Source organism: Colletotrichum higginsianum (genome assembly GCF_001672515.1).
Source record: "Colletotrichum higginsianum IMI 349063 chromosome 7 map unlocalized unitig_7, whole genome shotgun sequence".
NCBI classification, from domain to species: Eukaryota; Fungi; Ascomycota; class Sordariomycetes; order Glomerellales; family Glomerellaceae; genus Colletotrichum; species Colletotrichum higginsianum.
This window is the reverse complement of record NW_017263917.1, coordinates 3,178,964-3,204,703: the sequence shown is the minus strand read 5'-3', so window position 1 is coordinate 3,204,703 and position 25,740 is coordinate 3,178,964. Positions and strand designations below refer to the sequence as shown.

The window sequence follows — 25,740 nt, the reverse complement described above, 5'->3', positions numbered from 1 at the left end:
ATCTATCTCGTTGCCTGATCACTTACCGCCCGTTCCTCCCACAATCTCCGAACCGCAATTCTCCTCCTATCGAGATCCGAGATCCGAAAAGCTACCAGCAAGACCTCAAAGCTCCCGGCCGAAGCCGCCAGTCACCATGGCGCGAGCCACGAGCCCGTCAACTCCGCCGACCCCGTCCGACGACCGGACCGTCGTGGCAACAGTCCTCGACGACGACGACGATAACGATGCATCCTCCACCATCAGCCGCTTCAGCTCGCGATCATCCTTCGACTCCGAAAGACCCTCCTCCTGGCGCAAGCGCCCAAGCCGCCGTGCGGCCAGCACCCTGCGAGCCATCTCCTTCGTCGCCGCTCTAATCTCCGCCCTCTGCGCCGGCTCCATCACCGTCTTTTCCATGTACGGCCACATCTTCCAAGAGCGTCTGCATTACACCCAGTTCCAGGTCAACGGGCTCGCCATCGGCAGCTCCATCGCTCTCTACCTACCCGTCTCGTTTCTCGGCTACATCTGCGACCGCGTCGGCACACCACCCCTCTCCCTACTGGCCGCTATACTGTTCGGCGGCGGCTATGCCTTGGCTGCCGGCACATACCGGAAGCTCGAGGCCGAGAACCTGGGAGGCCTGCGCGACTATGCCGGCAACCGCATCGCCGGTGGTGCCGACTGGACCTATCCCCTGATGATCTTCGCGTTTGTCTGCGTCGGCGTCGGTACCTGTTCCATGTACCTGGCCGCCGTCGCGACGTGCGCAAAGAACTTTGGTAAGGGGAAGCATCGCGGTCTGGCTCTTGCCGTGCCCATCGCCGCCTTTGGATTGAGTGGCATGTGGCTAAGCCAGCTTGGCAGCCATGTATTTTACGAGCGCCTGCCGGACGGCACGGCTGGAGACCTGGATGTTTTCCACTTCTTCGTCTTTCTGGCCATTCTTCTGCTAGTCGTCGGAGTCGTCGGGGCCTTCACTCTGAAGGTTGTCGACGAGGAGGACATTTTTGAGGAAGCCGCCGAGGAGCTCGAGCGGAGCGGTCTTCTGGAGCGAAGCACTTCATTTCTCAGCGCGCGCGAGCTTGAACGTAGCAGAGGCTACGGTGCAATTGGACAAATCGATGACGACCCAGAAGATGGCGGCGTTCTTGGGCCAGCCGAAGACGACGCCAAACTTAGGAAGAAGATGGTGCTCAATGCCGAAACGAGAAGCTTTCTGGCCGACAAGACCATGTGGTGCTTCGCTCTCGGCTTCCTGCTAATGATCGGCCCCGGTGAGGCATTCATCAACAATCTGGGCACGGTCATCGGGACCCTGTATCCGCCCACCATGCGCTACGTCGGACCTCCGACGTCGGCCGCGACGCATGTCTCCATTGTTGGCATTACGAGCACGGTTGCCCGTCTGGCCACCGGGACCCTGACCGACCTGCTGGCACCCTCGCCACAGACGCAGCACCTGCAGGTTTCGTCGTCGCCGCCATTCCTCCGCGGGAGGCCAGCCATCTCCCGCGTCGCATTTCTCCTGTTCTTCGCCATGGTGCTATCCCTCGGCCTGGTCGCCCTGGCTTCCGGCCTCATCCAGGAGCACGGCGAGCGCTTCTGGATCGTTTCCGGCCTGATCGGCTCCGGTTACGGAGCCGTCTTCAGTCTGACGCCCATCATCATCACAGTCATCTGGGGCGTCGAGAACTTTGCGACCAATTGGGGCATCGTCGCCATGTTCCCCGCCCTCGGGTCGACGTTTTGGGGCCTGGTCTACTCGGCCGTGTACCAGTCCGGCGCCGAGAACTCGCCTCAGCGCGACGGCGGCGGGGACGTCTTCTGCTACGGCCAGCAGTGCTACGCGCCGACTTTCTGGGCCATGGCCATCACCGTCTGGGTGGCGTGTGGCATGATCCTCTTTGCCTGGAAGGGCAAAGGCGGATGGGCGCAGCGGGGCATCATCATTTAACTCACTCAGACAAGCCATCCGCATTGTATTTTCAATCATCACTGCATCGCATACATGCATCATCGGGCGTTTAGGTAGGGGTACAGTGGATTGGGTAAGGCGTATGACATGTATCGCCATGCTTTCATTTGGGTATATATCGCATAAAGTCATGATTAATCTTTGGGCCAGTCCTGTTTATCCTCTCTCTCTCTTTCTCATTTTCATGAAATGACCTCCCTGTCTCTCTCGCTTTCTCTGTCGCGTGATAGAAAGTGCCGCCTCCTCTGCCAAAGACTCGTGCCCTTTTCACAGCATCAAAACAGCCAGCAGGGTGGCTAAGCCCATGAGCAGACCAGCCATGACCGGCGTGCTCGTCTTCGGGCTCGAGTTCTCCTTGTCGAACTCGCTCATGGTCTTCATGCAGATCCACTGCGAGTACAGCAGCTTGTCGAACAGCACGCTCATGACGGGGGTGTAGCCGTTGAGGCCGCCCGTCGGCTTCGTCGTGCTCCCTTCCTCGTCGAGAATGAGCTCGACGTCGGTCAGCTTCAGCATGTCGTAGGAGCGCGGCAGCGTCGGGTGGCATTCGTTGTTGGCGCCGGCGTCCCGCGCCAGCTGGGTCGGGGCGTCAGGCCCGATGATCTCGGCGCCGGTGATGTTGACGGCGCCGGCGATGAGGTTGCAGCGGAAGTTCTTGTCGCGGCGGGTGCGGTCCTCGAGGTACATGGCGAGCTCCTGGCAGCGCGGTAAGGTCTCATTCTTTGCGTGGTCGGCGCGGAAGTCGTCAACGTAGCCGGTGATCTCGTCCATGCACGACTGCTGCAGCCAGGGGCTGCAGTCGGTGGTGTCCAGGTCAGGCACCTCGTGGGCGATGGGCAGGGTCTGGAAGAGGTGCTGGAAGATGAGGGCGCAGCCCTTGGGGTAGCGTTCGGACGAGAGGTTGAGGCCGGCGGGGGCGCCGAGGTAGTAGGACTGGGTGTAGAGCTGCTTCTTCATCCAGTTGGGCGAGGTCTGGGAGGGCCCGTTGGCGAGGGTGGCGACGGTGAGAGAGAGCTTGCGGATGTCGGTCATGTTGTTGTCGTCGATGGGGATGTCGAGGACCTCGGGGGCGATGCCGATGCGGCGGAGGTTGGAGCCGCCGAGGGTGCAGTTGGACTCGCCGACGAAGTCGCCGGCGCCGGCGCCGGCCGGGCAGGACACATCGGCGCAGCCCTTGAGTGAGACTTCGGTGAGTATGGGGACGGTCGCGAGGGCGGACCCCGGGAGTAGGAAGGAGGACCACCCCATGAGGCTAAGGGACGCGAGCCTCATGGCTCTTGTCAAAGGCCAAGAAGGGGCCCAGCAGGAACACAAGACGCACACCAAGGCCCCGGGGCCGGGGAAACGCGTGCCACGGCGGCCTCCTCGGCACGCTCTTGTCTGACGTTTGCGGTCTTATCAATGGAGGGGTGGGTGGGTGTTTAGGTCTCCCGTGCTCGGCTCTGGGAAGGGACGGGTTTTGGCACACGGAAGTACGGCAACGTCGGATGAGGTTATTTGGTCTCGGCGCCGTGCCCGTTTGCTGTTCGCGGGCGGGGTGTGGGTTTGAACGGGAGGCGCTCACTGGAGGCTTATGGTCCGGGGGGTCGGCTTTGTCGTGCCGACCATGGGGGGGAAGGGGAATGGGATAATTGGAATGGGAGATGCTAGGGAGTCGATGTTGCCAACTCGCCTGTCGCTGGCATCTTGGGGTTTCGAGCGAAGCTGGCGGCGAAGTGTTTTTTTCCCCTTCCACTTCCCGGTTCCTTGGAGGATGCGGAATTTTGTGAGAGGAGAGAGCGAAAGTAAGAGAGAGAGTCAGAGAGCGGGGGGGTACACGGTACACACACATTCAAAGCCATGCCCATACCACCTACCTATGTACTCACCCACACTGGAGCAGTGGAAGATTACATCAACGGGAGGGAAAAAAAGGGCGGTGCCAGGCCCCGGACAGAAGAAGAGAGGGTCGCGTGGTGCGAGGTGATAGGCGCCAGAACGTGATTTTTTTCCTTGGCGCTGGTCTTGGCGCCCTCACCGATTGTCGTGTCCAGGCTTATCTAATGCTGTCGCTGCGCCTCCGTTCCGCGGAAAGACGTGCCCTGAAGGAAACTGAGGTGGATGTGTTTGTGTGGGGCTGCGCACTTTCTACGAGGAGAGACTTAGCAGTCGCGTTGTGGATTTAGAGGTAGATGGTATTGACACAATAAAAGGGCTTGGTTATATATGACATCGGTTTTGCGGCGGGAGGCATCTGGAATGGAACTAGCATAAGAGGAGAAAGTGAAGAAGTAGGTGACTAAATTCAAGCGAAATGCGACTTAGGTTACGGGATGGCGTCACTGTACAAATCGAATGACTAAGACGTCGATCCCTATTCCCGAAGTTAAACCCAAATGAGGTAGCGGGGAAAGCTTCTCATTGGTCCATGTACCCACAAGCACTCCATACCATTGTTAGTACACTTAATACAAGTTACCAGGTAAGTACCCCTTTTTGGCTTGATAACCCCGAACATTTCGGCTGTAAGAGGCAGTCTGGCTATTGGGCTTTTTGTCCCAGTTTACATACCGACCCCAGATGTCATCGCAAGCTTCAAGAAGGAGGCATCGAACACGTACAAGTAGGCCTCGTGGGAGTTTCAAATCCCGCCTGTCCCTTGTGAGCACTCCATCAGTAGGAAGATCGACCGCATCAGGCTTGCGCAGAGGCAGCGGCGTAGAGAACGTAGAGCTGATTTGACCGCTGCGGTCACGGATGGGTGATTTCAATCCAGTTTGAAGATATATTTTCTTGCTGTCATAAAAGCGAGCTTTTCTGAGGTCTGATGAGACCAACACCGCCAGCAAAATATGTCCTATGATACGAAAGAAATCGTAACTCGAGAGAGCAAACAACGAGCGTGAGAAAGTGATGAACCAACAAATCAATCTAGAGAAGTTTTTCACAAGGGTGAGAGAGAGCAGTGATCCGGCACCTCTACAGATGCCATCATTACAAGACGTGCCAAGTCTAGGCAACAATGTAATCTCTGATCTACCCTGGCGTAGGGCTCCCGGCTCCTACAGGTGCTGGTTTGGTGGAATGACCGTAGGTGTTAAATTGCATCTGACAGGATAGGGGACCACGTTCTCCCCGTTTTTACATTCGCAGTCCCTGCCCGCTGGCCCGATGGAGCAAGTTAGTGTACTGCACACAGATTGGTCAAGAAGAATGCTCATCTCCTTCTCTTGGATAGACAGGCTCGTTCTCTTCGCGAATACCAAGCTTGATGACAACTCTTCTTCAAGACTCAACATCAGCAAACAACATTTTCTTGACGATCCTCCGTCTCAGTCACAAGCACCCCAGTTCGTCCTCCCAAGTCGTCTCACTCCGCGCCCCCAAAACAAGGTTCACTATCATCCCCATCGCCTTGGCTCTGACCAGGTAAGATTCACTCCTACAGATTGTCTCTTTGAAAGAAGCCGACGTCCGCAGCCCCGCATTGGCCGTTTTCAAGTACCGTTGCCTCAATAATAGCGGCAAAGCCATCACCGGTCATTGAAGCTCTCTGCTCTCGTCGTGGGGACGCCATGGAGTCATCCACCGTGTGCGCTAACACTGGAATCCAAAACTTCAGCTTCTTCGATTACGAATGCCGGAGAGTGCGGGATAAATCCACTGCCCCATGTGTCGTCGATCTCGGTTGTTAGTGGTTTAGTACAGTAAGAAGAGGGAGCACATATTCCTGCTGTCGGCACAGGTTGCCGGCTTGCGAATAGTGGCACGAATCGATCCAACAAAGTGGTGCTGTTATTCGTGTGGGCTGCTTGGTCAAGGTTATGTATGGCCTTGGCAGGCACGCCCTTCGGAGGCTTGGGCTCGGCTGGTGCCCACTACCCCCCGCCTTGGCGGGTGGGATGGGCACCCTTTTCTACCGGCCGCTCCCCCCCCCCCACTGTGACCGCCTAAACTCCAAAGGTCGTGGGTTCAAATCCAACACCTGCTCATGTTGTACTAGCCTAGACGTTGTAGCCCGCTAAATATTCACTTGGTTTCCCCTTAACCTAGCGCATACTGTGTCAATGATGGTAGAGGGTCTGATGTGTTGTGTTAACATTACTTCATTTCCTTTCCAACTTGCTAGGCTTAGTGAAAACTTTCCGAGCGGTCCGCTGCTGGTTCCCGCACCCGTCAGAGCCTCAATGCCGAAGATGGGGTATCCGTATAGACACCCAAGGGTTCGACGAGCCAATGGCTGTAAAGCTGCTTCCCAAAGCCCCACGATTCATGAACTTTGGCCATAGCCTATGTCGAAATTTCAACAAAAACGGCAACCTCTGATCAAGGCAAACCAGGCTTTTGACGCATTAGAAAAGGCATTATAGGATGTAGCTGAAACAGTCGTGACAGCAAACTTCGGCCGGTCCCAAATCATAGAAACCACAGACCAGTCAATCAGGGTCATCACCTGGAGGCCCAGTTTGACGTGGGTGGGTGTTCGGTGAACCAGCTACGAAAGAGGAGATGAGACCCCGAGTATCTACCTGGCGTTGGCCCGAGGCGGGGAACCGGGATTGTAGCGCTCCCGCCGGACCCAGGACGGGGATGGGACACATGTGCCGAAAAACATCGTGGTACGTCATGCCAGAACACTGAAGATCAGTCAAGACAACAGACATAAAAAGACTACGGGTTTGCTTCTCGGTCTTCCAAGTTCAACCCATCAATGAACAATCGGATTTTCGTATGCCACGAGAACACTCGTCCCGGAGAAGCCCCAACAAGATATCCATCCACAACATCGACTTTGAACATCGATATGCCGTCCGCAGTCGAGCTGCTGCTCGTCTTCACCACCTTGGTGAGCACCTACTTTATTTCAGGCCAAGTTTGATTGGAACAGCTAACCGAGGATCGATGCAGCTCGCTCTTTATGGCGTAGCGACCGTCATCTACAACCTCTTCTTCCATCCTCTACGTCGATACCCCGGTCCGAAGCTATGGGCTGCCACGCCACTGCCTGCGGCATTCAACGTTCTCCGAGGCACGCCTCATCTAAAGATCTTGGAATTACACAAGCGCTATGGTGATATCGTTCGGGTCGGCCCTAACGAGCTAGCCCTTTCCCATGCTGAGGTGTGGAAAGAGGTCTGTGGCCACCTCCAGCGCGGCCAAGAAGAGAACGGCAAAGATCCCAAATATGCCAACGAGGGCGCGGATAAGAGTCTTATTCCCGCTTCGCGTGAAAGACACGGTCCAATGCGGCGCCTGTTATCGCATGCATTCTCGGCGCGTGCCATGAGCGAGCAGCAGCCTCTGATGGATAGACACATTGACTTAATCATCCAGAGACTCCGTGAGCATGGGGAAGGTGGAATGAAGCCCTTGGATGCCTCCAAGTGGTTTGAATGGATCACTTTCGATATTATCGGCGATCTGGCCTTTGGTGAGCCGTTTGGGTGCCTCCAAACAGCCTCGTCTCACCCGTGGGTCGAAAGCTTCTTCGACTCCCTCGGAAGCGTGGCTTTTATGCAGGTCCTCCACGACTTTCCTTTCTTCCCCCTCTTGAAGCCTCTGTACTGCGCTCTTGTTTTCCCCAGCAGACTACTTGAGCAACATCGTCTCAGTCAAGAGCTTGCTGAAGAGAGTCTGAAAAAGCGGCTCAGCCTGCAGGGAGATAGACCGGACTTTGTGCATGCAATGATAAAAAGCCCTGAGAAACATGTAGGTAACCCATTGGTCGGGTCCCTTGACAATCCGGCAGAGAATTTCTCTTCTAACGAATGTTAGCAACTATCTCAAGAGGAGATGCGAGATAACGCCGTTCTTCTGACAACGGCTGGCTCAGAGACAACCGCAACAACGCTCGCTGCAGCTCTCTACTTTATCTGCATCCACCCTGAGGTGCTTGCCAGATTAAACGAGGAGGTCCGATCGGCTTTCCAAGGAGACGCCGACATCGACGTCAACAGTGTTCAGAAGCTTTCCTACATGCTTGCCGTCCTCAAGGAGGCCATGCGCGTCCACCCTGCCGTAGCAATTTCTTTGCCACGCCGCACACCCGTCGGTGGATCGCAGATCGCCGGCGAATGGGTGGCTGGAGGGGTGAGTCCAGGACACACGTGGTGGATGGGGCCCCCTTTGCAGGATTGATTCACTAACAAAGCTCTACAGACCACTCTAGGTATTTGGCAATACGCCGTCTACCACAATCCTTCCAAGTTCCTTAACCCAGACTCTTTCATTCCAGAGCGTTGGCTGGGCGATGAGCGCTTCGACGGCGACGAGAAGAACCTGCACCAACCGTTTTCGTACGGCCCACGCAACTGCCTGGGTATGAAGTAGGTTTCCCTCACTCGTGCAAAATTGTGTGTTTCTTCCACCAGTCGCATCAAGCTGACATTGTTTATCCAACAGTCTTGCCTACGCTGAGATGAGATTGATTCTTGCCCGCATCATCTGGAACTTCGACCTGGAGCTGGCACCTGAAAGCCGAGCATGGGCAGTCGGGCAGAAGGTCTTCTTCTTCTGGGACAAGCCCCCCCTGTGGATTTCCTTCAAGTCCCGAAATGTGTGAGAGAGCGACATAGCTCTCACATGATCCAGGAATGACCAAGAAGCGTCTTGCTAAGAGCGGCAGGGAACATGGCCCTTGGATCAACAGCACGCTGTCTACCATGACAGTTGCTCATTATCGATGGCCACAGATCTTCTTGCAGGTATTGATGTTTGGTTACGAATCATTAGCACATGCGGGTGAAGGAGGACAAATAGCACGTAAATGAACTTTTGGTGTTCGAAACAATCGGATAAATTCCGAAAAGCACATAGAAACGAATGACTAGATCTGAATAAAAGCTGATATCGCTTGAAGTGCCTTACAACATGTATCTCCACGCAAGCCTCGGTCTAGCACGCCTGCTGGGTGAGCGAGGTGTAGTGACCGGTAAAATGCAAGCTACCGCGAGCTCTCGTGTCACCGTTGCCGTTGTCCGAGCCACATTTGCTAACAATGATGCCCATGTCGATAGCGATATCCTGGCAGTACACGTTGACTTGAGAGAATTGCTGGAAACGTATCAGCAATGGGTGCCTTCTCTCCTATTGGGAGGAGGACTGATATAGCAACTTACGTTGTTGCACAGGTAAATGGAGCAACTTTTGGAGCAGCTCACCCGAGCGCAAGTGCTCGGGGCAACACTGCAGTACGAGGTGCCCAGAGTGAACAGGCGGTTGATGGCGTTGGCACATTGCGAGTAGTATCTCTCAACAGTGACTCCGTTGTTGCAGTTCCAGTTACCCTTGATAACCGTTAGCAGACCATACCTTGAAATAGGGGGAGGCCAAGCGAACGGGACGCAGCGGGCAGCCCAGTATCTCGTACACCAATGTTGAAGAGAGCAAAACTTACGGTGGATTGTCTGGCTTCCAAGCCGCGCTCGACGCTGGCGGCGCCTCCGAAGGCGCTCGCATCGAACTCAGGGTTGAGGGCCAGGATCTGGTCATAGATGGACGAGGCGTCGCCGTGGAGAGTGACATTGGGGCCTCCAACGGTGACTGGGCCAGTGAAGGACATCTCAGACAAGGGCAGCAGCTCGTCCTTCATCTCTTCGGCAGAACGGTAGTGGTAGCCCTTGTCTGACGGAATTGCAACGGCCTGGGGATGTGAATCAGCAGTGCAAGATACAAAAAGGTTCCATAATTCGACTTACAACAGACGCCCAAAGGGCAAGACCAGCGGCAGCGAATCTCATGTTGAAAGTTGTGGAACAGGTCACAGAGTTTGATGAGAGTTTGTGTTGGTTGGGTAGAGCAAGACAGCTGGACACAGATTCAAAGTGATTACAGACGATTCTTATACTTTGGGCCGAGCACACTGGCTGGCATATACCCACCACAGCAATTTGCAATGCGATCGTCAAGCAAGTGTACACACATACCAGACGTTCCGGAAGTGTTGTGGCGCTTCAAGACGCCAGCCGAATCCAGACTCTTGGCCAAGCGGCGACGATGTCGCTTAAGTCATTCTGATCCAACTTCGTGCTCGATAGGGAAGCTGATTACAGGAAGGATCTCGGGCCGCATTAGTCAGTCGGCTGCACTGGCAAAATAGGCTATAATCTCCTGCCAAGCAACGTGATCATTGGGTGGGTTGTGAATCCTCCTTGGCCAAAGCAAATCCTTCAAAAGGAGTCCGATGTTGTGACTCTGCACGTCAAAGAATCAACTGCCTTAACCGGCACAGACATATGCTGTTGAACATCTACACATAGACTCTTGTTGGCTATTTCCCATGTTCGGACCAACAGGAACGCAAAGAGCCCAGCCATTTGAGGTTAGCCCTCTGTCTACAAGTGAAGTAAGCCAAGCTTATTTGTATTGATGTTGAGCAAAGCTGTTACTGAACGGCGGATGCGCAGGATCAAGACCTTGTGGAAGGATGAAGACCTCCACCGGAAATGTAACACGCGATTTCCGCTTCTGCTGCATTGCCACATCTGCATATTGCTGGCATCTGGTTAGGCTCTAGAACAAAGCGCTAGAGGCCCCAATAGGAATACGACGTAAAATCGAACCATGCCGTCCCGGAGACGCTTTGACCGGCAGCATTCGTATAGAAAAGAAGGAACAGAGGTAGCCCTCATCCTTGCTCTGAAGGAACCAACCACCGTGGAGTGATTGCTTGGCAGCATGACCTGCAGACCGGCCTTGATCATTCTCGAATTAACCGAGGATAATCTAGCCACATGTTGAGCACCACAGTGTAGTCTCTGATGGGGCCGATGGGGAGGGAGGCATGGATGCACTTCTTGTAAGGTTACTTTATTATATCTGACAACTAAGAAATAAACCCTATGTCATGGGAAATGGACTGTTTGTCTGATGAGAGCCTAGATTTGTGCCCAGCGGCTATGTTATCTTTTGGTGTCGTCTTGCTGTAATAGAGATTGGTACGACCATTCAGTCAAATAACCATGTGTAACAAACAAAAATAATTGAATTAAACTCTCAAAAAGCATAGGGTTCTTCTAAGACAGGGTTGGGAGAGAGAAGATTTGTGCCTGTGGTCGTGGAACACTCTTGCGAAATAGCATTCAAGGATGGAATCTGAAAAAGAGGAGAACCCTCCCCCCAATTATCTACTGGACATAAGGATCTCTTGCTTTTGTCTCCCTATTAACTCTATTTGTCCCTTTGAAAATCGCATTTTCTCATAGTACTATTCTCTTAAAGTAGCAGATTATATCTAATGCGCTTCATTTTGGCTGAGTGATCTCTTACAGTCAGCCTCCGGTCTTGAAACGCGATGAGCATCCGAGTTCCGTGGGAGATCATTTCGAATTCTTATAGGCAGCTCGGCAAGCCAGAAACGCATTGAAGATATACGATTCACAAAACAAAAGATTCGTTACATAATGTTCGGTTTCTTCCAAGTTTGCAATCGTCCCATTCTCTTGTAGGAGACCGTCGACTTTCGAAGACCTGGAGTCGGTGACTAAGCGGCAAAAGTATATAGACGCTGTTCCATGCTACACTAACGATGTCCGTCTTCCCAGTCAACTAGCCCTCCTCCTTATGCACCATACAGAATATCGATTTGTAGCAAAGAGTAATAAGAACCAGTCGATACAATGGTAGAATGGTGGAGTAGGATACTTGTTGTAGTTGCTAATCAATTTTAGGAGAGCAGCTTGTCGTTGTTGACCAAAAAGGATATCTCCCACAAAAGGACCCTCGTCTGGATTACCACTCTACAACGTTAATTGTAGCTTCCTATGTATTACGAGGACTTTCGTCCAGTCCAATTGAAAATTCATTGGCGTTGGAACTAGACTAACTGGCTCAGGGGGCGGTGACGAGTGCCAAGTCGACTATAGAGCTGACTGTCACACTGTCACAGACAACGACTTTTGAGCAAACCTAGTCGACCTGCCAAAGGACGACAATAGAAAGATAATGTAAGCTTGGAATTTCTTGTACAAAAATCCAATCGAGCGTCATACCCATCCCGGGATTTCAAATGAATGGGCACGGTGCTCCGTTGAATATCCAACGTCCTCATCGCGGAATTGGATCGACAAGACTCGTCTCCATGCCCTACTTAGTACTGAGCTTACATGACTTCTTCACAAAACTATAGACTAGCCAGAGCCAAAAGGTGCAATGTGAATCGCAAGGTGCTATTTTGGCTAGGACTTATGACGGCTAGCGATTAGGGACGATAGGGATTGTGTCCATAGTCAGACTAGGATGGTGTAGGGAGCGAACAATTGATGCAGCCAATGGTAGGAATGAACAAACTGTCTCTGTAGTCGACCTTCGAAAGAATCAGATCTCAATTGATCAAAGCCAGGTAGCAGGTCTACCTAGACAGATATCAATCAGGAGGGCTGGTTGTTTGTGAACAACCCTTAAGACATTGTCTACGTTGTGTACTTACATGAAGCAAGATTTCACAATTGATCGCCTGTCTACATAATTCCCAAGTCGGAGTGGTAGCACCTGCTTTTTCCACGTCTACCATGTCTTATTAGCGGAAGACGTCGCAAGCAAGGCAATTTCTTGGAGAAAAGATGAACCAGGCGCAATGTTGCACTCGTTTTCGTCATCGCCTTCAACCCCTTATGTTTTGTAGTGAGTTCAACTACAATGCGTGTCCAACACTTGACGACGAAAACGATGCTTAGTGCCGCGGTGGACTCCCACAGATCCCGAGCCCTTTGAAGATAAAAAGGGAACCCAACCGCCTCCAAGTGGCAATCCCGGCAAAGCCCGGGATCCTCGTCCGATTATCCTTGCCCTTCGGAAGACGCCCCGCGGGAACCCTCCCGACCTATCATCGTGATTGCATCAATCCGTCCTACCCTTCCTCTGATTGCGACACGGAAGAAGAAGGTTCATCTTTCCATAGTGGACAGTATCGTATCACCTTATCTCGAGGCGGGGTAATAGTAGGATGCCCTTGAACCGGCACCGTCACGCGGTCGCAACGTGCCGACGTGAAAGGTCAAGGGATCCCAACAGTGGATTATTGGACAAGCATTGCCGCGTCGGGACAAGACATGTCAAGACGATAAGCGGGCAAAAGTTCCCACCGAATCTGCCCCCCTCTCTTCCCGGGGAAGACGGCATCACCCCGCCTCCAACTTGGGTCTAGATAACACGAACTACTGGGAACACGGTGGAGAAGAGTTGATAGCAGGGCCCGCGTGATACGTTACGGTAATAGGATGTCCTTGTGACGGTTATCATATCAACGGGCGACCTGGTCGACTTTCCGTCCCATGGAGGTATTGAGTTTGGGTTCAACTGCCCCTTTGGGGGATATAAGACCCGTGTAGAACGAGGTTCCCGTATTTTGTTTCCTCCCACCCCGCAGCTCACCAATGTTCGGCGAGTCGTGATCTACCAATTAGCAATTATTGCGGCATTGGTTTGCGCAGCAGACCTTGATTCTGAATCACTTACATGACGGTTGCGTTCACCAGAATCATATCTGAGCCATTTCCACGTCCCTCCCGTCATGGAGGACAGCAAACAACACGGCGTGAACATCTCCGAACAGGGGACAGACCCAGGGCACAATGAGCGATGGGAAACTAATGCCTCCCGAGAAAAGGACGATGTGACCAAGAAGGGCCTTCAGGACGCAGACTCAGAGGAGGTCATCAGTACAGATGGCGGTACCTTTACCGAAGATTCGCCTTTCGAGGAGGTCAGAGCTGCCGTCCGCAACACCGACGGCGGGGAGGTTGCCAACACCGTCCGGGCATGGATCTTGGGCATGGTATTCGTGACAGTCGGCAGTGGCCTGAACATGTTTCTCAGCATGAGGTAAGCGGGGCCCGGGCGACGACGACTCTGGAAACGCAAGAGCAGCTCCTTTCATTGCTAACGACGGTTTCTAGGAGCCCTGCCATCAACTTCCCGTCCATCATCGTCCAGCTGCTGGTGTACCCAATCGGCTGCCTATGGGCCAGAGTCGTACCGACGAGGGTCTTCAACACGTTCGGCGTCGAGTGGACCTTCAACACGGGGCCGTTCACGATCAAGGAGCACGTCGTCATCACCCTCATGTCCAACGTCTCCATCGGCTACGCATACAGCACCGACGCCCTCCTCGCGCTCCAGGGCAAGCCGTTCTACGACATCAACCTGGGCTGGGGCTTCCAGATCCTCTTCACCCTGAGCTCCCAGCTCATCGGGATCGGCCTCGCCGGCCTGTGTCGACGGTTCCTCGTGTGGCCGTCGGCCATGATCTGGCCGAATCAGTTCGCCAACACGTCCCTGTTCTACGCCCTTCACGACAAGAGCAAGAACGACGGAACGCACAGCAACGGCTGGGTCATCAGCCGTTACCGATACTTCTTCTACGTGCTCGGCGCCATGTTCTGCTACTACTGGATCCCCGGTGTGCTCTGGCAAGGGCTCTCGGTGTTTGCGTTCGTCACCTGGATCAAGCCCAACAACGTCGTGGTAAACCAGCTGTTTGGGGGGTTCACAGGTCTCTCCCTCATCCCGATTACCTTTGACTGGACCTATGTCTCCGCGTACCTGGGAGACCCTCTGCTCTCGCCGACGCACACGCACATCAACGTGCTCATCGGGCTCTTCGTCTTCGTCATCATCCCGACCATCGGGATCGCGTACTCGGGCGCGCTCTTCGCCGACTACCTGCCCATCAACACGTCGCAGACGTACGACAACACGCAGAGCTCCTACAAGGTCAGCAGGATCCTGGGTCCGGGCTACACGTTTGACGTCGAAAAGTACAAGGCATACTCCCCCTTGTTCCTCCCACCCACCTTCGCCCTCAACTACGGCCTGTCGTTCGCAGCGCTGACGGCGGCGATCGTGCACTGCGGCTTCTTCCACGGCAGGGAGATCTGGTACCGGCTGCGGGCGGCGCGCAACCAGGAGGCGGACGTCCATCTCAGGCTGATGAAGAAGTACCGGGACGCGCCGGAGTGGTGGTACGCCGTCCTGCTCCTCGTCGCGGTCGGTCTGGGGTTCGCCACGGTGGAGGGCTACGACTCCCAGCTGCCGTGGTGGGCGTTCATCGTCGCCAACCTCCTGGCCATGGTCTTCGTCGTGCCGACGTGCACGATCCTGGCCATCTCCAACCTCGGGCTCGCGCTGAACGTGCTGTCCCCCTTCCTGGCCGGCTTCATGATCCCCGGGAAGCCCATCGGCGTCATGATCTTCAAAGTGTACAGCACCATTACGCTGGGCCAGGCCCAGACGTACTCGGGGGACCTGAAGATGGCGCATTACATGAAGATCCCGCCGCGTACCACCTTTTGGTGCCAGGTGGTGGCCACGATTTGGGCCGTGTTTGTGCAGATCGCCGTGATGAACTGGACGTTGGGCAACATCGAGGATTGTTGCGCACTGTAAGCTTCTCGCTCCCATGTTGCTTGACCTTGACCCGACAATATTATCTCGAGTCTACGTCTCTAACTCCAGCGTCAACAGGACCCAACATGCTCACTTCACCTGCCCCAACGGAAGGGCGTTCTTCTCTTCCTCCATCGTCTGGGGCGTCATCGGGCCGAGGAGGATGTTCGGCGCCGGCTCCATCTACCAAAACTTCAACTACTTCTGGCTCATCGGCGCCTGCTTGCCGGTCGTCTTCTACGTCCTGGCCAAGGTCCTCAACCTGAAGTTCGCCAAGGCGCTCCACGCCCCAGTGATGCTGGGCGCGATGGGCTGGCTGCCGCCGGCTACGCCGCTGAGCTTCTCGAGCTGGGCCATCGTCGGCCTCATCTTCAACCACGGCATCCGCAAGCGATTCCGGGGCTGGTGGCAGACGTACAATTACATCACGGCCGCGGCGCTGGACGCGGGTCTCATCATCAGCACCATCGTCATCTTCTTCGCCATCACGCTGCCCAACGTCACGATACCGCAGTGGTGGGGAAACGTCGATGTGTACAACACTCTGGTACGTTATGGTATTGATAACGACCGCAGGCGCACTCTGCCGGTTTCCGACCCCGATCGATGATTGCGCTGCGTTGTTGTCCAATGCACCCCCCCTCACTCTCTCCCCGCCCCCCGTGGAGAGCTCATTTTAAACTGACCGTATCTCGCATGCAGGACTCCACGTATGGCGCCATTTTGAAAACGGTGGGGGAGAACGAGACGTTTGGCCCAGCCAGTTGGTGATTTGTGAAGGATCGTGAAGCAACCCTGCACGGGGATGCAGACAGCCGCAGTGTTAGCGTCTCTTGACGGGAAAAAAAAGCATCGATTGCTGCCCAAGTTGCTACCCAAGCAGCGACATGTTACAGAATGCATCTAGATGCATCCACGGCACTTCGTCAACTTCATCATTGGCCTCGATCAGCATGGGGTAAGATATGGCCAAGAAGAGAGTGAGAGAAGAGAAGAGAAGACAAACTCGTAGTTTGATAATATCATTTTTGTACATGTTTTGTTGTTTTCTGTATATGGGTCGTTGGACCGGCAATACTGGTTAAAAAGAGAGACGCAGAAAAAAACAAATCTAATTGTACTCCGTGAATGCTGGCGGATTCTCGTTTCGTTATTTGTTGATGTTGAGGAGGCTGTAAGTCGCAGTGACGAGACAAGAGGAAGGATTTTTTGGGAAAATTGGGAGAAAAATGAGAGGAAAAGGACATTGGATGCATGCAATCATGATGAGGGCGTCATAAAAAAAAAGAGAGAGAAAAAAGAATAAAAAAGAGAGGCGAAAGACATTTGGGACAGCCAGCAGTAGCCCGTCCGCCTTCAAGTGCCCGAGACCGACTCTGGACCGACGACATTTAGCTTCCTGGAGAATAAGCCCGTTCTAAAAATGCGTCTCCGTCCTCCCTTTTCGGGCATCATCAGTCCGCCCTGGCCGTAGCGACGTCGTACATGGAGCCCGTCTCGGGCTCGGGCAGCCGATGGCTGCGCGAACGCGGGAGGTCGATGCGTTGCCGGTAGGGCCGGGACGCCCCGTCGACGTGCTGGTCGGACATTTTCCTCGGCAGGTCCTCGCCTCTCGGCGGAGGGGGCGCTTCTTTCCGGGAGTGTCTCCTCTCGCGGGAAGCGTGGGATCGAATCGAGGCCGTATCGTCCTGCGGCGGGGAATGCGCTTCTTTCCGGGAGTGTCTCCTCTCGCGGGAAGCGTGGGAGCGAATCGAGGCCGCGTCGTCCCGCGGGGGAGAAGGCTGCTGGATCGGTATCGGCATCGGCGTCGGCATCGGCATGTCCATCGGAGGTAGCGGTGGAGCTGGAGGGGGCGGGGGAGGCATCTCTGCTGCTGCTGCTGCCGCACTGCTGCTGCTGATGAGGGGGGATTCTGGCTGTCGCTTCTCGATGACGGAGGCCGTTTCGTCAGGCATTAGGAAGACGTCGGGGTGGTCGGGGTCGCTCTCACCCTCGGGTTCGTCGTCGTCCTGGCCACTGCCGCTGCCGCCGCCGTTGACCTCGCTGGCCTCGAGCTTGGCGCCCTTCTTGCCGACCAGCTTGCCCTGGCGGTACTGCTCCAACGCCTTCTTCAGGACGTTGCGCATGACGGCCTTGTTGACGTTGCGCCGCACGCGGTCAAAGTAGCGCGTCACGTCGCCGACGACCATGACCTGGGCGTCGTGGTCGATCTCGAGCACGTCGGCGTAGTTGGCGCGCGAGTTTTCCTTGACGCGGAACTTGCCCGGGCGCAGCTGCATGCCGACCGGCGAGAAGGGGAGCCGGTCGAAGGGCGGCGTGCGGTCATTCTCGTCGAATACGTAGCCCTGCTGGCTCGAGTCGATGCCGGGTTTCTGGAAATCGTTCTTGGTGGGGGTGGAAATCGGCCTGGCATGGTTTGACGAGAGATTAGCGATGTCTGCCGGGAGGGGGGAGGGGATGGATGGTGGGTGGGGTGTTGAGTGAGGAGGGGTAAGACTCTCGAGGAACAGTGATAGAGAGATAGGGTGATAGAGAGGGAGAGAGAGGAAGAGAAAGACAGAGAGCAGTTACTTACACACACACGCAGTGATGCGGAAAGGTGTCGCTGTGTCGCAGCACGATGAAGCGAGTGTAGCCAAGGCATTTCCACTCCCATTCGAACTCGTGCGAGTCGGCCCAGAGGAACTCGAAGACGTCTCCCACCTCGCACCTCGACGCGGGGCCAATGTCGTAGCCTTTGCGAGCTGGAAGTTGTCTCGGATGTTAGCAAGAAAAGAAAGTATTGAAGAAAAAAAGAAGAAAGAAAAAGACAGAAATATTTCGGCGTCGCATCATAGCAGACCCCATCTCTCCCGAGAGTTGGACTCACCCAGAGGGTGCTCATACGAGCTATCGTGCGTGCCTATCGACGCATCGTCCCCGTTCCCCGAGTCACTCTTGGTGCTCTTGGTACTCTTACTCCTAAAGGTTGAAAAATCTCGGTTCCCGATCACCATCTCTTGCCACACATCCCAGAAACAGGAAAGAGGAAAAGAAGAAAAAAGAAGGAGTAGAAGGAGTGGAAAGATCAAAGGAGGGGGGGTCGTTTAAAGGGTTCAATGGTTGTAGGTAGTAGTCAGAGAGACAGAGAGAGAGAGAGAGGGAGAGGAAGCTCTGGCGGAGAAGAGGTTAGGAAGAATGATGGATCATTGCATCTGCAAAAATGACGGGGGACGGGACGACAGTGGGGTGTGAGAGGTGTGAGAGGAGCGGTGGGATGCAGTAATAGTGTTAGATCCTGTGAGTGGTGACCCAACCACGAGAGCCATAAACGAGCAGCTTATCCTAAAACCCGGGGCTGACTGGACCGGAGCTCTTCATCATACGTAGAGTCAAAATGGACGAGGCAGGGCGAGCAAAAGGAGAGGGCGAGGCGAGGCGGGCTGTCAATGGCGGTCGGTCTCTCTCTCCCCTCTCTCTCTCTCGTCTTCGTCACATGCGGCCTATTGGCACGACCAGCACCGCACCATACAAACCAAACCCACAGCTCAGCTCTCATCAGCTCCTCTCTTTTTTCTCCTTCTCTCGATTTTTTCCCTCTCTTTCCGCCACGTCGCTAAAATGGATCATGCGCGGTGTATGATGCCCAACCTCCACCGCCATGCGTCGGCCACGATGTTAATGGCCGCGGTGAGGGTGGCCGTCTCCACCCGCCGCCCATTCCCACCAGACGTGAGTTGTCCCAGAGTCCCCAGGGCTTGCTTGGGAGTTCCGCAGCGTGGGTCGAGAGGGGGGGGGGACTCGGAAGAGACCCGTCACCGCCATTTCGGCACGGAACATTCGCCGGCATTCCGGGGAGCTGATCAATCATCCACTGTGGCCTTATCTCTCTCCAAGGCAGAGAAAGGGAGAAGGAGAGTAAGCATAGCAGAGAGACTTTTTCCTGATGTTTAGCTTTCTCCATCTGACTCCTCGTCGACGAAGCCGCGATGAACCATGAATCCCAAAACTGCCCCATCTCCCTCGCCCTGGGCTAGCATAGTTGGGGGGTGGTGCGGGTGCAGCCGCTGACTTGTCGGCTGAATGAGGGGTTGATGCGCCTGTTAATAGTTCCAGTTTAGGGGACTTGCCCATGAAAGTGCCGATCGAAGGGGGAGATATATCTCGGGGAACGTGCTCTTCCAACGGCGACGACCAAGCTTCAAGATACCAGAGCGAGAGGGACGAGAAGCGCAGCCGAATTCTCATGAGGAGCATCTCCCCTCAAGTGACTTCATCCATATCGTCACCTGCTGCGCGAGTTGCTGGGCAAACTCACACCACACCATTCCATCTGTATCGGTGCCTGAGTGCAGGCCTGACCCCCGTGGCACAACACTCTGCAGCGACCGGGGTCCGATGTCTCACCCAACCAGGAACGGCGCGATAAACATCGTCGATCGACAATCGCGGCCGCTCATTTTGTCACTTGGATGAAGTTCCAAGACGTCGACTCTCTTCTGAGGCCGATTTCGTCCAAGCACGGGGAGGCTATTCGTCGACTGATCTGGTGCCCGTCGACGCCTATGATACTTAAACACAGTTAATCCTAGTGGTCACCAAGCAGTCTGGCGATGTGTTGGCATTTGAGAAGATGCCTTAATAAGCAGCTTGGGCTCCTAGCACTGCTACGCATAAATCAAATTCTGAGGTCCTGTTTGCTCTGCTATGGATAAGGTGGTAGGATAAATTGAATAGTTGGATAGCTAATAGCTAGTAAGTACCTGATACTGTGCTTGTTTCCCCCCTTTGGTTCTCGTTATTGCTGGAGATGGAACTTCCTCATGTCCTGATACATTATAAAAAACAAAAGCTTGATGTGTCACTCTTCCCTTTTGTAACACAACCCTTGGACTAAGCGTGTTGCTATTTTGGAAAATGGTTGTTACATCATCTGCAGTTAAAAGGTAGTTTAGGCGGCCGAGGATGCATGCATTCTTGAAAGGGTCGATCGAGTGCCTCAACGAAAAGAGACTCGCACAATCTAATGGAACTATGTTTTTATGAGTCATTATATGATGGCATGAGAATGATCGAAAGACCATTTAACACGCTCATCTTCCAATACAAGATTTTCGTTACCATTGTACTCGATCTTCATTAGCGAGGGGGGGGGACCACGCGGTCTTTCCTACATTATGTCCGGATTTGACATTAATGACTTTGACCTTGGCCCTTCCGAAATGCTTCAGTATTCCCTCCACACTCTTCATGCTGTTTGAATTCTACTGTTTGCTTGCAAAGTAAGGCAAGTTGCTCACCATGCTGCCCATGTAACCTAATCACTGCGGCGCGCTGATGTAGCACCGTGGAGCAAGACTGCTTACAACCGTCAGCTGTATGAAAGCAGCGGAGAAAAGGTGCAAAATGATTTATAACAGATCCAAAGTGTATGTGGCAGGGAATAGCACAGTTATGACGGCAGTTGCGTTAAGCAAATCCGAAATGTCGTCAGGATACGCTCCGTGGGGTCAACCGCACCATCCAGGAAAAGTGTTCAACAGAAGGCTTTGGCGGTCTGTGAAAGGCTCCATAGGGCCTTCACACCAGGAACTTAATAACTTGCCAAGATTGGCATTAAACTTAGTCGTGGGGTTTTCGAGGAACTATTACGAAAATGTTGTCATGCCGGCTGTTCCTACACAATCCTGGGCAAATACTATGCTATCAGTACAGCCACTTCCTTATGAAACCATTCGTCTAAGACCATCGATTAATGACCCTTTATTGAGACTAGTGTTATGTTTCACTGAGAACCCTTTTCATTCATTGCGAACCAGTCCAAAATAGCCTGAGACTACCAAAGCAAGCAAAAGGCCCACGTGTTTCAACACACTTCGTAGTCCGGCTTAGTGACTGGCTTCGCTGTTATTGCCCATGGCTTCTTAGCATAATCACTATGAGAACTTTCGGATCATCCCTAGAATCACAGCATTAGGGATAAAGAGCGGCCTCCAACTAACAACATAACCTTCAACGTAGCTCGAGGCTATGGTGAAAGTGACGTTCCTAACAAACTCAAAGGGTATGCCTCGATGATGCTTTCCTAGCACACTGCTGTACTCTTGAAAACACTCGTTTCAAGGCATGGTAAGCCATTCTCCATGACTCGATGCGCCATATCCCCTCAAGTGCTTCAAGCTAGGAACTTGAGGGCTGGCCCAACGCTGGAGGGTCAATTGATGAAGCAGACTTGCAAGGGTAATGCTTGACACGTCGCCGAGGAATCGTTACCATGAAAAACCGTCCCATTGGACAGTTTTTGGAGCGAATATGCTCATGCAGATGCTTTACAAGACCCTCGGTCGAAGATCCTGTGTCGCCAAATTCTATGACACTGAACGCGTTGTCTCTCGTGGCTTCCATGGATTTGGCGTGCCAAAGGTCAGCAGCACAGTCTATTAAGTGTTCCAAGCTGACATTGTCGTTCCTTGGGCGGTTCTGGGGGAGGGGAATAGAAAGGAGCTGGTACGCTTGCTCTCTCGAAGACTCTATGGTGTATCGGTGCCTATGCACATGCGCAGAAACTTAACAAAAAGGCTTGGGAGGAATAGCTGATTCTTGAAGGAGGGTGTGCGGCCTTCTTCTGAAGTCTTGCAATATAGAAAGTTGGACAGTTATTTTGCCAATTCGCACATGCAATATAACACAACATACCTCGCTACGGCAGGATGACATAATGAAACCATGGGCTGAGGTTGACTTTTCCCCCCCGTATAATTCAGCTCACATCGAGGGCTATGACCCCGGTAAACTGGTGGTATGTTGGGGACTTGTGTCATTTTGGGCTGAAAGAAATAGTAAATTAGTCAAGCCTCTCTCACATTACCCCCATAACTCTTGACAGTCGACCCTTCTTTTACTCAAACTGTTGAATGGACAAGCCACCTCCACCTCCGGCTTTTCTCTCATCGAAAATCTAGACTGGCCTCTCGACGCATCCGTACTCCTACAGAAGCGAGCTCTAACGATGTCACGAAATCCTCAGTCCGCGCTACGGTTCGAAGACAAACTGGCCTGGGGAAAGCGAAACGGAGCCGACAGTCGATGGATGGAAGTCGACAGTCGTGTCGAAAGAAGGCGATATTTCACCCCATTTCCAATTTTATCTCCGAATACAAGCCAGAGAAGGTATATCTAGATTTCTGTTGACCTCTTTACTATGGACTACTGTCAAGGGCTGCAATACAGAGCAGGGAAGTCAACGAAATGAACGTAGGGGTTGGTGACTGTGTTTTACCCCGGTCTTTTCTCACAGAACCTCCAAAACGACCTACTGATACAGAGAGGTTGCTTAGATTCCTTGTGGTGTGAGACTACTTGAAATAAACTGTCTGGTGCCCTGCAACTCTTTTGGGCTCATGACAGCCGTAGAACCTGACAGAAGGGTTTTTTTGTAAGTCGGGCAAGTTCCTGGAGGCATCACCAGAAAAGAACCTACCTAGGTTTCATCTGCGGCGTGTAGCTTTCAAGCAGACGGCTCTGATTTTTATCCACATATTGGGCAAGACAGAAATGGCAAAACACCTTCTCAAACACATTGAGATATCTGGTACGGCATAGGTGGATGCTCAAATTGCCGGTATCAAACCAAAGCAGCAACAGAGGTGGGATAGACACAACGAAGGAGGTTGACTTCAGCGAGATCCATTCAATCATTCACTTGTGAAGCTCTCTAGAAGTTTTATGGATTGAAAGCATGAGAAAGATACAAATGAATCCACCTTGGATTCGTTGCAGGCTGCAAGCCTCCAATCAGTGTTCTTTGGTATTAAAAACGGTAATAATATTCACAAAAAACGTTCCTGCCACAGTCGAAGGCTGACTCTTCCACCCACCACACCTTTCATCTCTACACATGCCACTTCAGCGAGCGCCCATCTGGCTTAAGTAGACAAGTTCTCCTAAAACCGATTTAAGCCTCGTTGCTTTCTGTTCTGCTTCCATCGGTCGCCGCCGGTTGACTTTGAACGCCCGAAATATCATTGCCCTTCTTTTGCTGAATCTTTCGCCATCCCATGCCCCAAGCAAACAAAAACGTCCCTGCTGAAGCACCCAGCGCAACGTAGAAAGTCTTGTCAATGGCGTAGGCGTAGGAGCGCAGAACGCCGGGAAGCTCGTCTGGAGTGACCACCGAGGAGAAGCCGGTCGCGCCAGCATAGGTTATGGCGTCCACGTTTGCCGTAGGGGCGAACTTGGGAATGGCCTCTTTCAAGCAGCTGTTGAAGACGAGTTGCGCAATCGTCAGCGCGAGGGACCCTCCGAAGGTCTGCGTGAAGATGACTAGTGACATGCCGAGCGGGATTTGCTTGGCTGGGAGCGTGTTCTGGATCGCAATGACAGGCTGCATGGGAGGAAGAGAATCAGCCAGGAGACCTTTCTAGTATGATCTGGAAAACAAGAAGGAGAGGGCTCACCGTTTGCATGCCACAGCCTCGACCGAATCCGGCGACAAACTGATACATGACCCACTGGGCAACCGTTGCCTGTACCGTTAGGGTTGTCGTCAAACCCGCGCCAACAAGCATGATGGCGGAGCTAGCCAATGCCCAGGGTAAATAGTATCCCATTTTTCCAACTGTGGATGTTAGTTATTCAGAACCATGCAGCCAGTGGCACGTCCATCATCCCTCTTGATCACTTACTGAGTGCGCCGGACAAGATGGCCATGACCAGCTGAGGCAAGATCCCGGAGAGGAGATAAACACCGCTCATAAGGGCGGATGCTCCTTTGACGGCTTGGAAGTAGATGGGCATGTAGTATGAGAAGCATAGTAACGCGCCAGAGAAGAAGCCCAGGTAAAGGGAAGCGCTCCAGACTTCACGCCGGCAGGCAACAGAGCCTGGGATCATGGCATCGTCACCAACGCGGTGCTCCCATGCCACAAAGATGGCCAGGGAGACGCCGGCCCCGCAGAACAGGCCGATCACGGTAGGACTGTTCCAGGGGTAGTCGGACCCTCCCCACGAGAGTGCCAGCTCTATCATGACGGCGAAACCAGCGAAAAAGAGGAAGCCAGTCAGATCAAGTTTGGAAACTATCGTTTTCAAACGCGTTTGTCGAGACGCAATTTCAGGGGAGCGATGATCAGGGATACGGATGGTGAGGAGCAGAACAGCCGCCAGAGCACCGATGGGTAGGTTGACGTAAAAGCCTAAGGGGTTTGTTAGTAGGGACGTGTCGAATTGGTATCAGAAGGACACTCACACCATCGCCAACTAGCTCCCTGTGTGAAAGCGCCTCCAACGAGCGGTCCACACACGATGCCCATTTGGCTCACTGATTGCCAGAGTCAGAGGCGACATCACCAATTTGGTTCTGCTTTGGTAGTTACTCACATCCCATCATGGTCCCTACCATGACTGTGTACATTTTCAGTTAACCAATTGAGGAAGAAAACAGGCGAGGGATGAGCCACGCACGCGGTTGCTTGTCTATAGGGGAACTGGCAGAGACGATGGTGAGGGCACCATTCATGATACCAGAACCACCAATGCCGGCCACAGCTCGACCGACGATCAATGCCTTGGACGACTGTGCAGATCCGCAAACGGCAGAGCCGACCTCGAAGACGAAGAGGAACGCAAGAAAAGTGTACTACACCGTGTTAGCCATGTGGCCGGGAAGGAGAGCAGCCAAGGGCTATACCTTGTAGCTCGTCAATGTGTACAGCCGTCCAGCTAGAGGTTGCAGGGCGCAGCTGTTGGAATCCGAAAGCAGTCAGAAAATGGAGAAATGAGAGCGATAAGGTGGGCTGGGTTGGCGGTGGTGGAGGGACGTGACGCACTTGGCCAGGAGAAAGGCGCTGCCGTACCACCCGACGTCGCCGAGGGAGTGGAAGTCGTTTGTGATTTGAGGAATCGCCTGTTCGCACGAGGTCAGAGGCTTACAAAGTGGCAGATGGCAGATTTGGAAGAACTTGCCGTCACGATGATGGACATGTCGAGGAGCATGACGAAGGCAACAAGAGTGACCGAGGCAAGCACCAGCCAGAGCTGGACACCGGAAAGGTACTCCCGTTTTTCGACATCCTCCACCACCTCCTGTGTGTTTCCAAGCTCTTTCGGGGGTATCTCGTCGATGTGATCGCGTTTCTCCGGCGCGCCGATGGACACAGAGGCGTCATTGACGGGTTTCTCCATCGTCCCGGATGTCGGTGGCCACGCGACTTGTTTGGGTTAGACCGAGGTCGGTAGGGGGTTTCTTAGGGGCGACCGAGTATGAAAAAGAAGAGCGGGTATCAAAGCACATTCGTGGCTTGATGCAGAGATTTCGAAAGCCAAAAGAGATGGCCAGGTGAAGACAAGGCGGGCTGCTGTTGGTGCCGTTGTCTTTCCGAGAGAGTCAAGTGGCTTGGCGCCTGTAAACCGGCATCGTAAACAGCAAATAAGCTAGGGAC

General features: G+C 53.6%; 7 protein-coding genes across 7 annotated transcripts; 3 read left to right on the top strand and 4 right to left on the bottom strand.

Moving 5' to 3' along the window:
* Positions 1 to 136: 136 nt before the first annotated feature.
* Positions 137 to 1,939, top strand: CH63R_10660 (MFS monocarboxylic acid transporter; the record flags this gene model as incomplete). The annotated part of the gene is made up of 1 exon (XM_018305634.1): positions 137 to 1,939. The coding sequence occupies one exon, from the start codon at positions 137 to 139 to the stop codon at positions 1,937 to 1,939; it is 1,803 nt and encodes a 600-aa protein (XP_018155058.1).
* Positions 1,940 to 2,227: 288 nt separating this feature from the next.
* Positions 2,228 to 3,232, bottom strand: CH63R_10659 (uncharacterized protein; the record flags this gene model as incomplete). Its single annotated transcript, XM_018305633.1, has 1 exon — positions 2,228 to 3,232. One exon carries the CDS (start codon positions 3,230 to 3,232, stop codon positions 2,228 to 2,230), a length of 1,005 nt encoding a protein of 334 aa, XP_018155057.1.
* A 3,511-nt stretch (positions 3,233 to 6,743) lies between these two features.
* CH63R_10658 (Cytochrome P450 monooxygenase) lies at positions 6,744 to 8,501 on the top strand (the record flags this gene model as incomplete). The annotated part of the gene is made up of 5 exons (XM_018305632.1): positions 6,744 to 6,785; positions 6,848 to 7,648; positions 7,715 to 8,029; positions 8,099 to 8,265; positions 8,342 to 8,501. 5 exons carry the CDS (start codon positions 6,744 to 6,746, stop codon positions 8,499 to 8,501), a joined length of 1,485 nt encoding a protein of 494 aa, XP_018155056.1.
* A 332-nt stretch (positions 8,502 to 8,833) lies between these two features.
* On the bottom strand, positions 8,834 to 9,678 carry CH63R_10657 (Secreted protein; the record flags this gene model as incomplete). The annotated part of the gene is made up of 4 exons (XM_018305631.1): positions 8,834 to 8,992; positions 9,058 to 9,225; positions 9,336 to 9,581; positions 9,637 to 9,678. 4 exons carry the CDS (start codon positions 9,676 to 9,678, stop codon positions 8,834 to 8,836), a joined length of 615 nt encoding a protein of 204 aa, XP_018155055.1.
* A 3,770-nt stretch (positions 9,679 to 13,448) lies between these two features.
* On the top strand, positions 13,449 to 16,093 carry CH63R_10656 (OPT family small oligopeptide transporter; the record flags this gene model as incomplete). The annotated part of the gene is made up of 4 exons (XM_018305630.1): positions 13,449 to 13,759; positions 13,834 to 15,318; positions 15,401 to 15,869; positions 16,025 to 16,093. 4 exons carry the CDS (start codon positions 13,449 to 13,451, stop codon positions 16,091 to 16,093), a joined length of 2,334 nt encoding a protein of 777 aa, XP_018155054.1.
* Positions 16,094 to 16,776: 683 nt separating this feature from the next.
* On the bottom strand, positions 16,777 to 18,318 carry CH63R_10655 (uncharacterized protein; the record flags this gene model as incomplete). Its single annotated transcript, XM_018305629.1, has 3 exons — positions 16,777 to 17,728; positions 17,898 to 18,066; positions 18,192 to 18,318. 3 exons carry the CDS (start codon positions 18,316 to 18,318, stop codon positions 16,777 to 16,779), a joined length of 1,248 nt encoding a protein of 415 aa, XP_018155053.1.
* Positions 18,319 to 23,255: 4,937 nt separating this feature from the next.
* On the bottom strand, positions 23,256 to 25,483 carry CH63R_10654 (Efflux pump; the record flags this gene model as incomplete). The annotated part of the gene is made up of 7 exons (XM_018305628.1): positions 23,256 to 23,684; positions 23,758 to 23,918; positions 23,986 to 24,495; positions 24,764 to 24,938; positions 24,990 to 25,041; positions 25,129 to 25,205; positions 25,271 to 25,483. 7 exons carry the CDS (start codon positions 25,481 to 25,483, stop codon positions 23,256 to 23,258), a joined length of 1,617 nt encoding a protein of 538 aa, XP_018155052.1.
* Between the last annotated feature and the right edge of the window lie 257 nt (positions 25,484 to 25,740).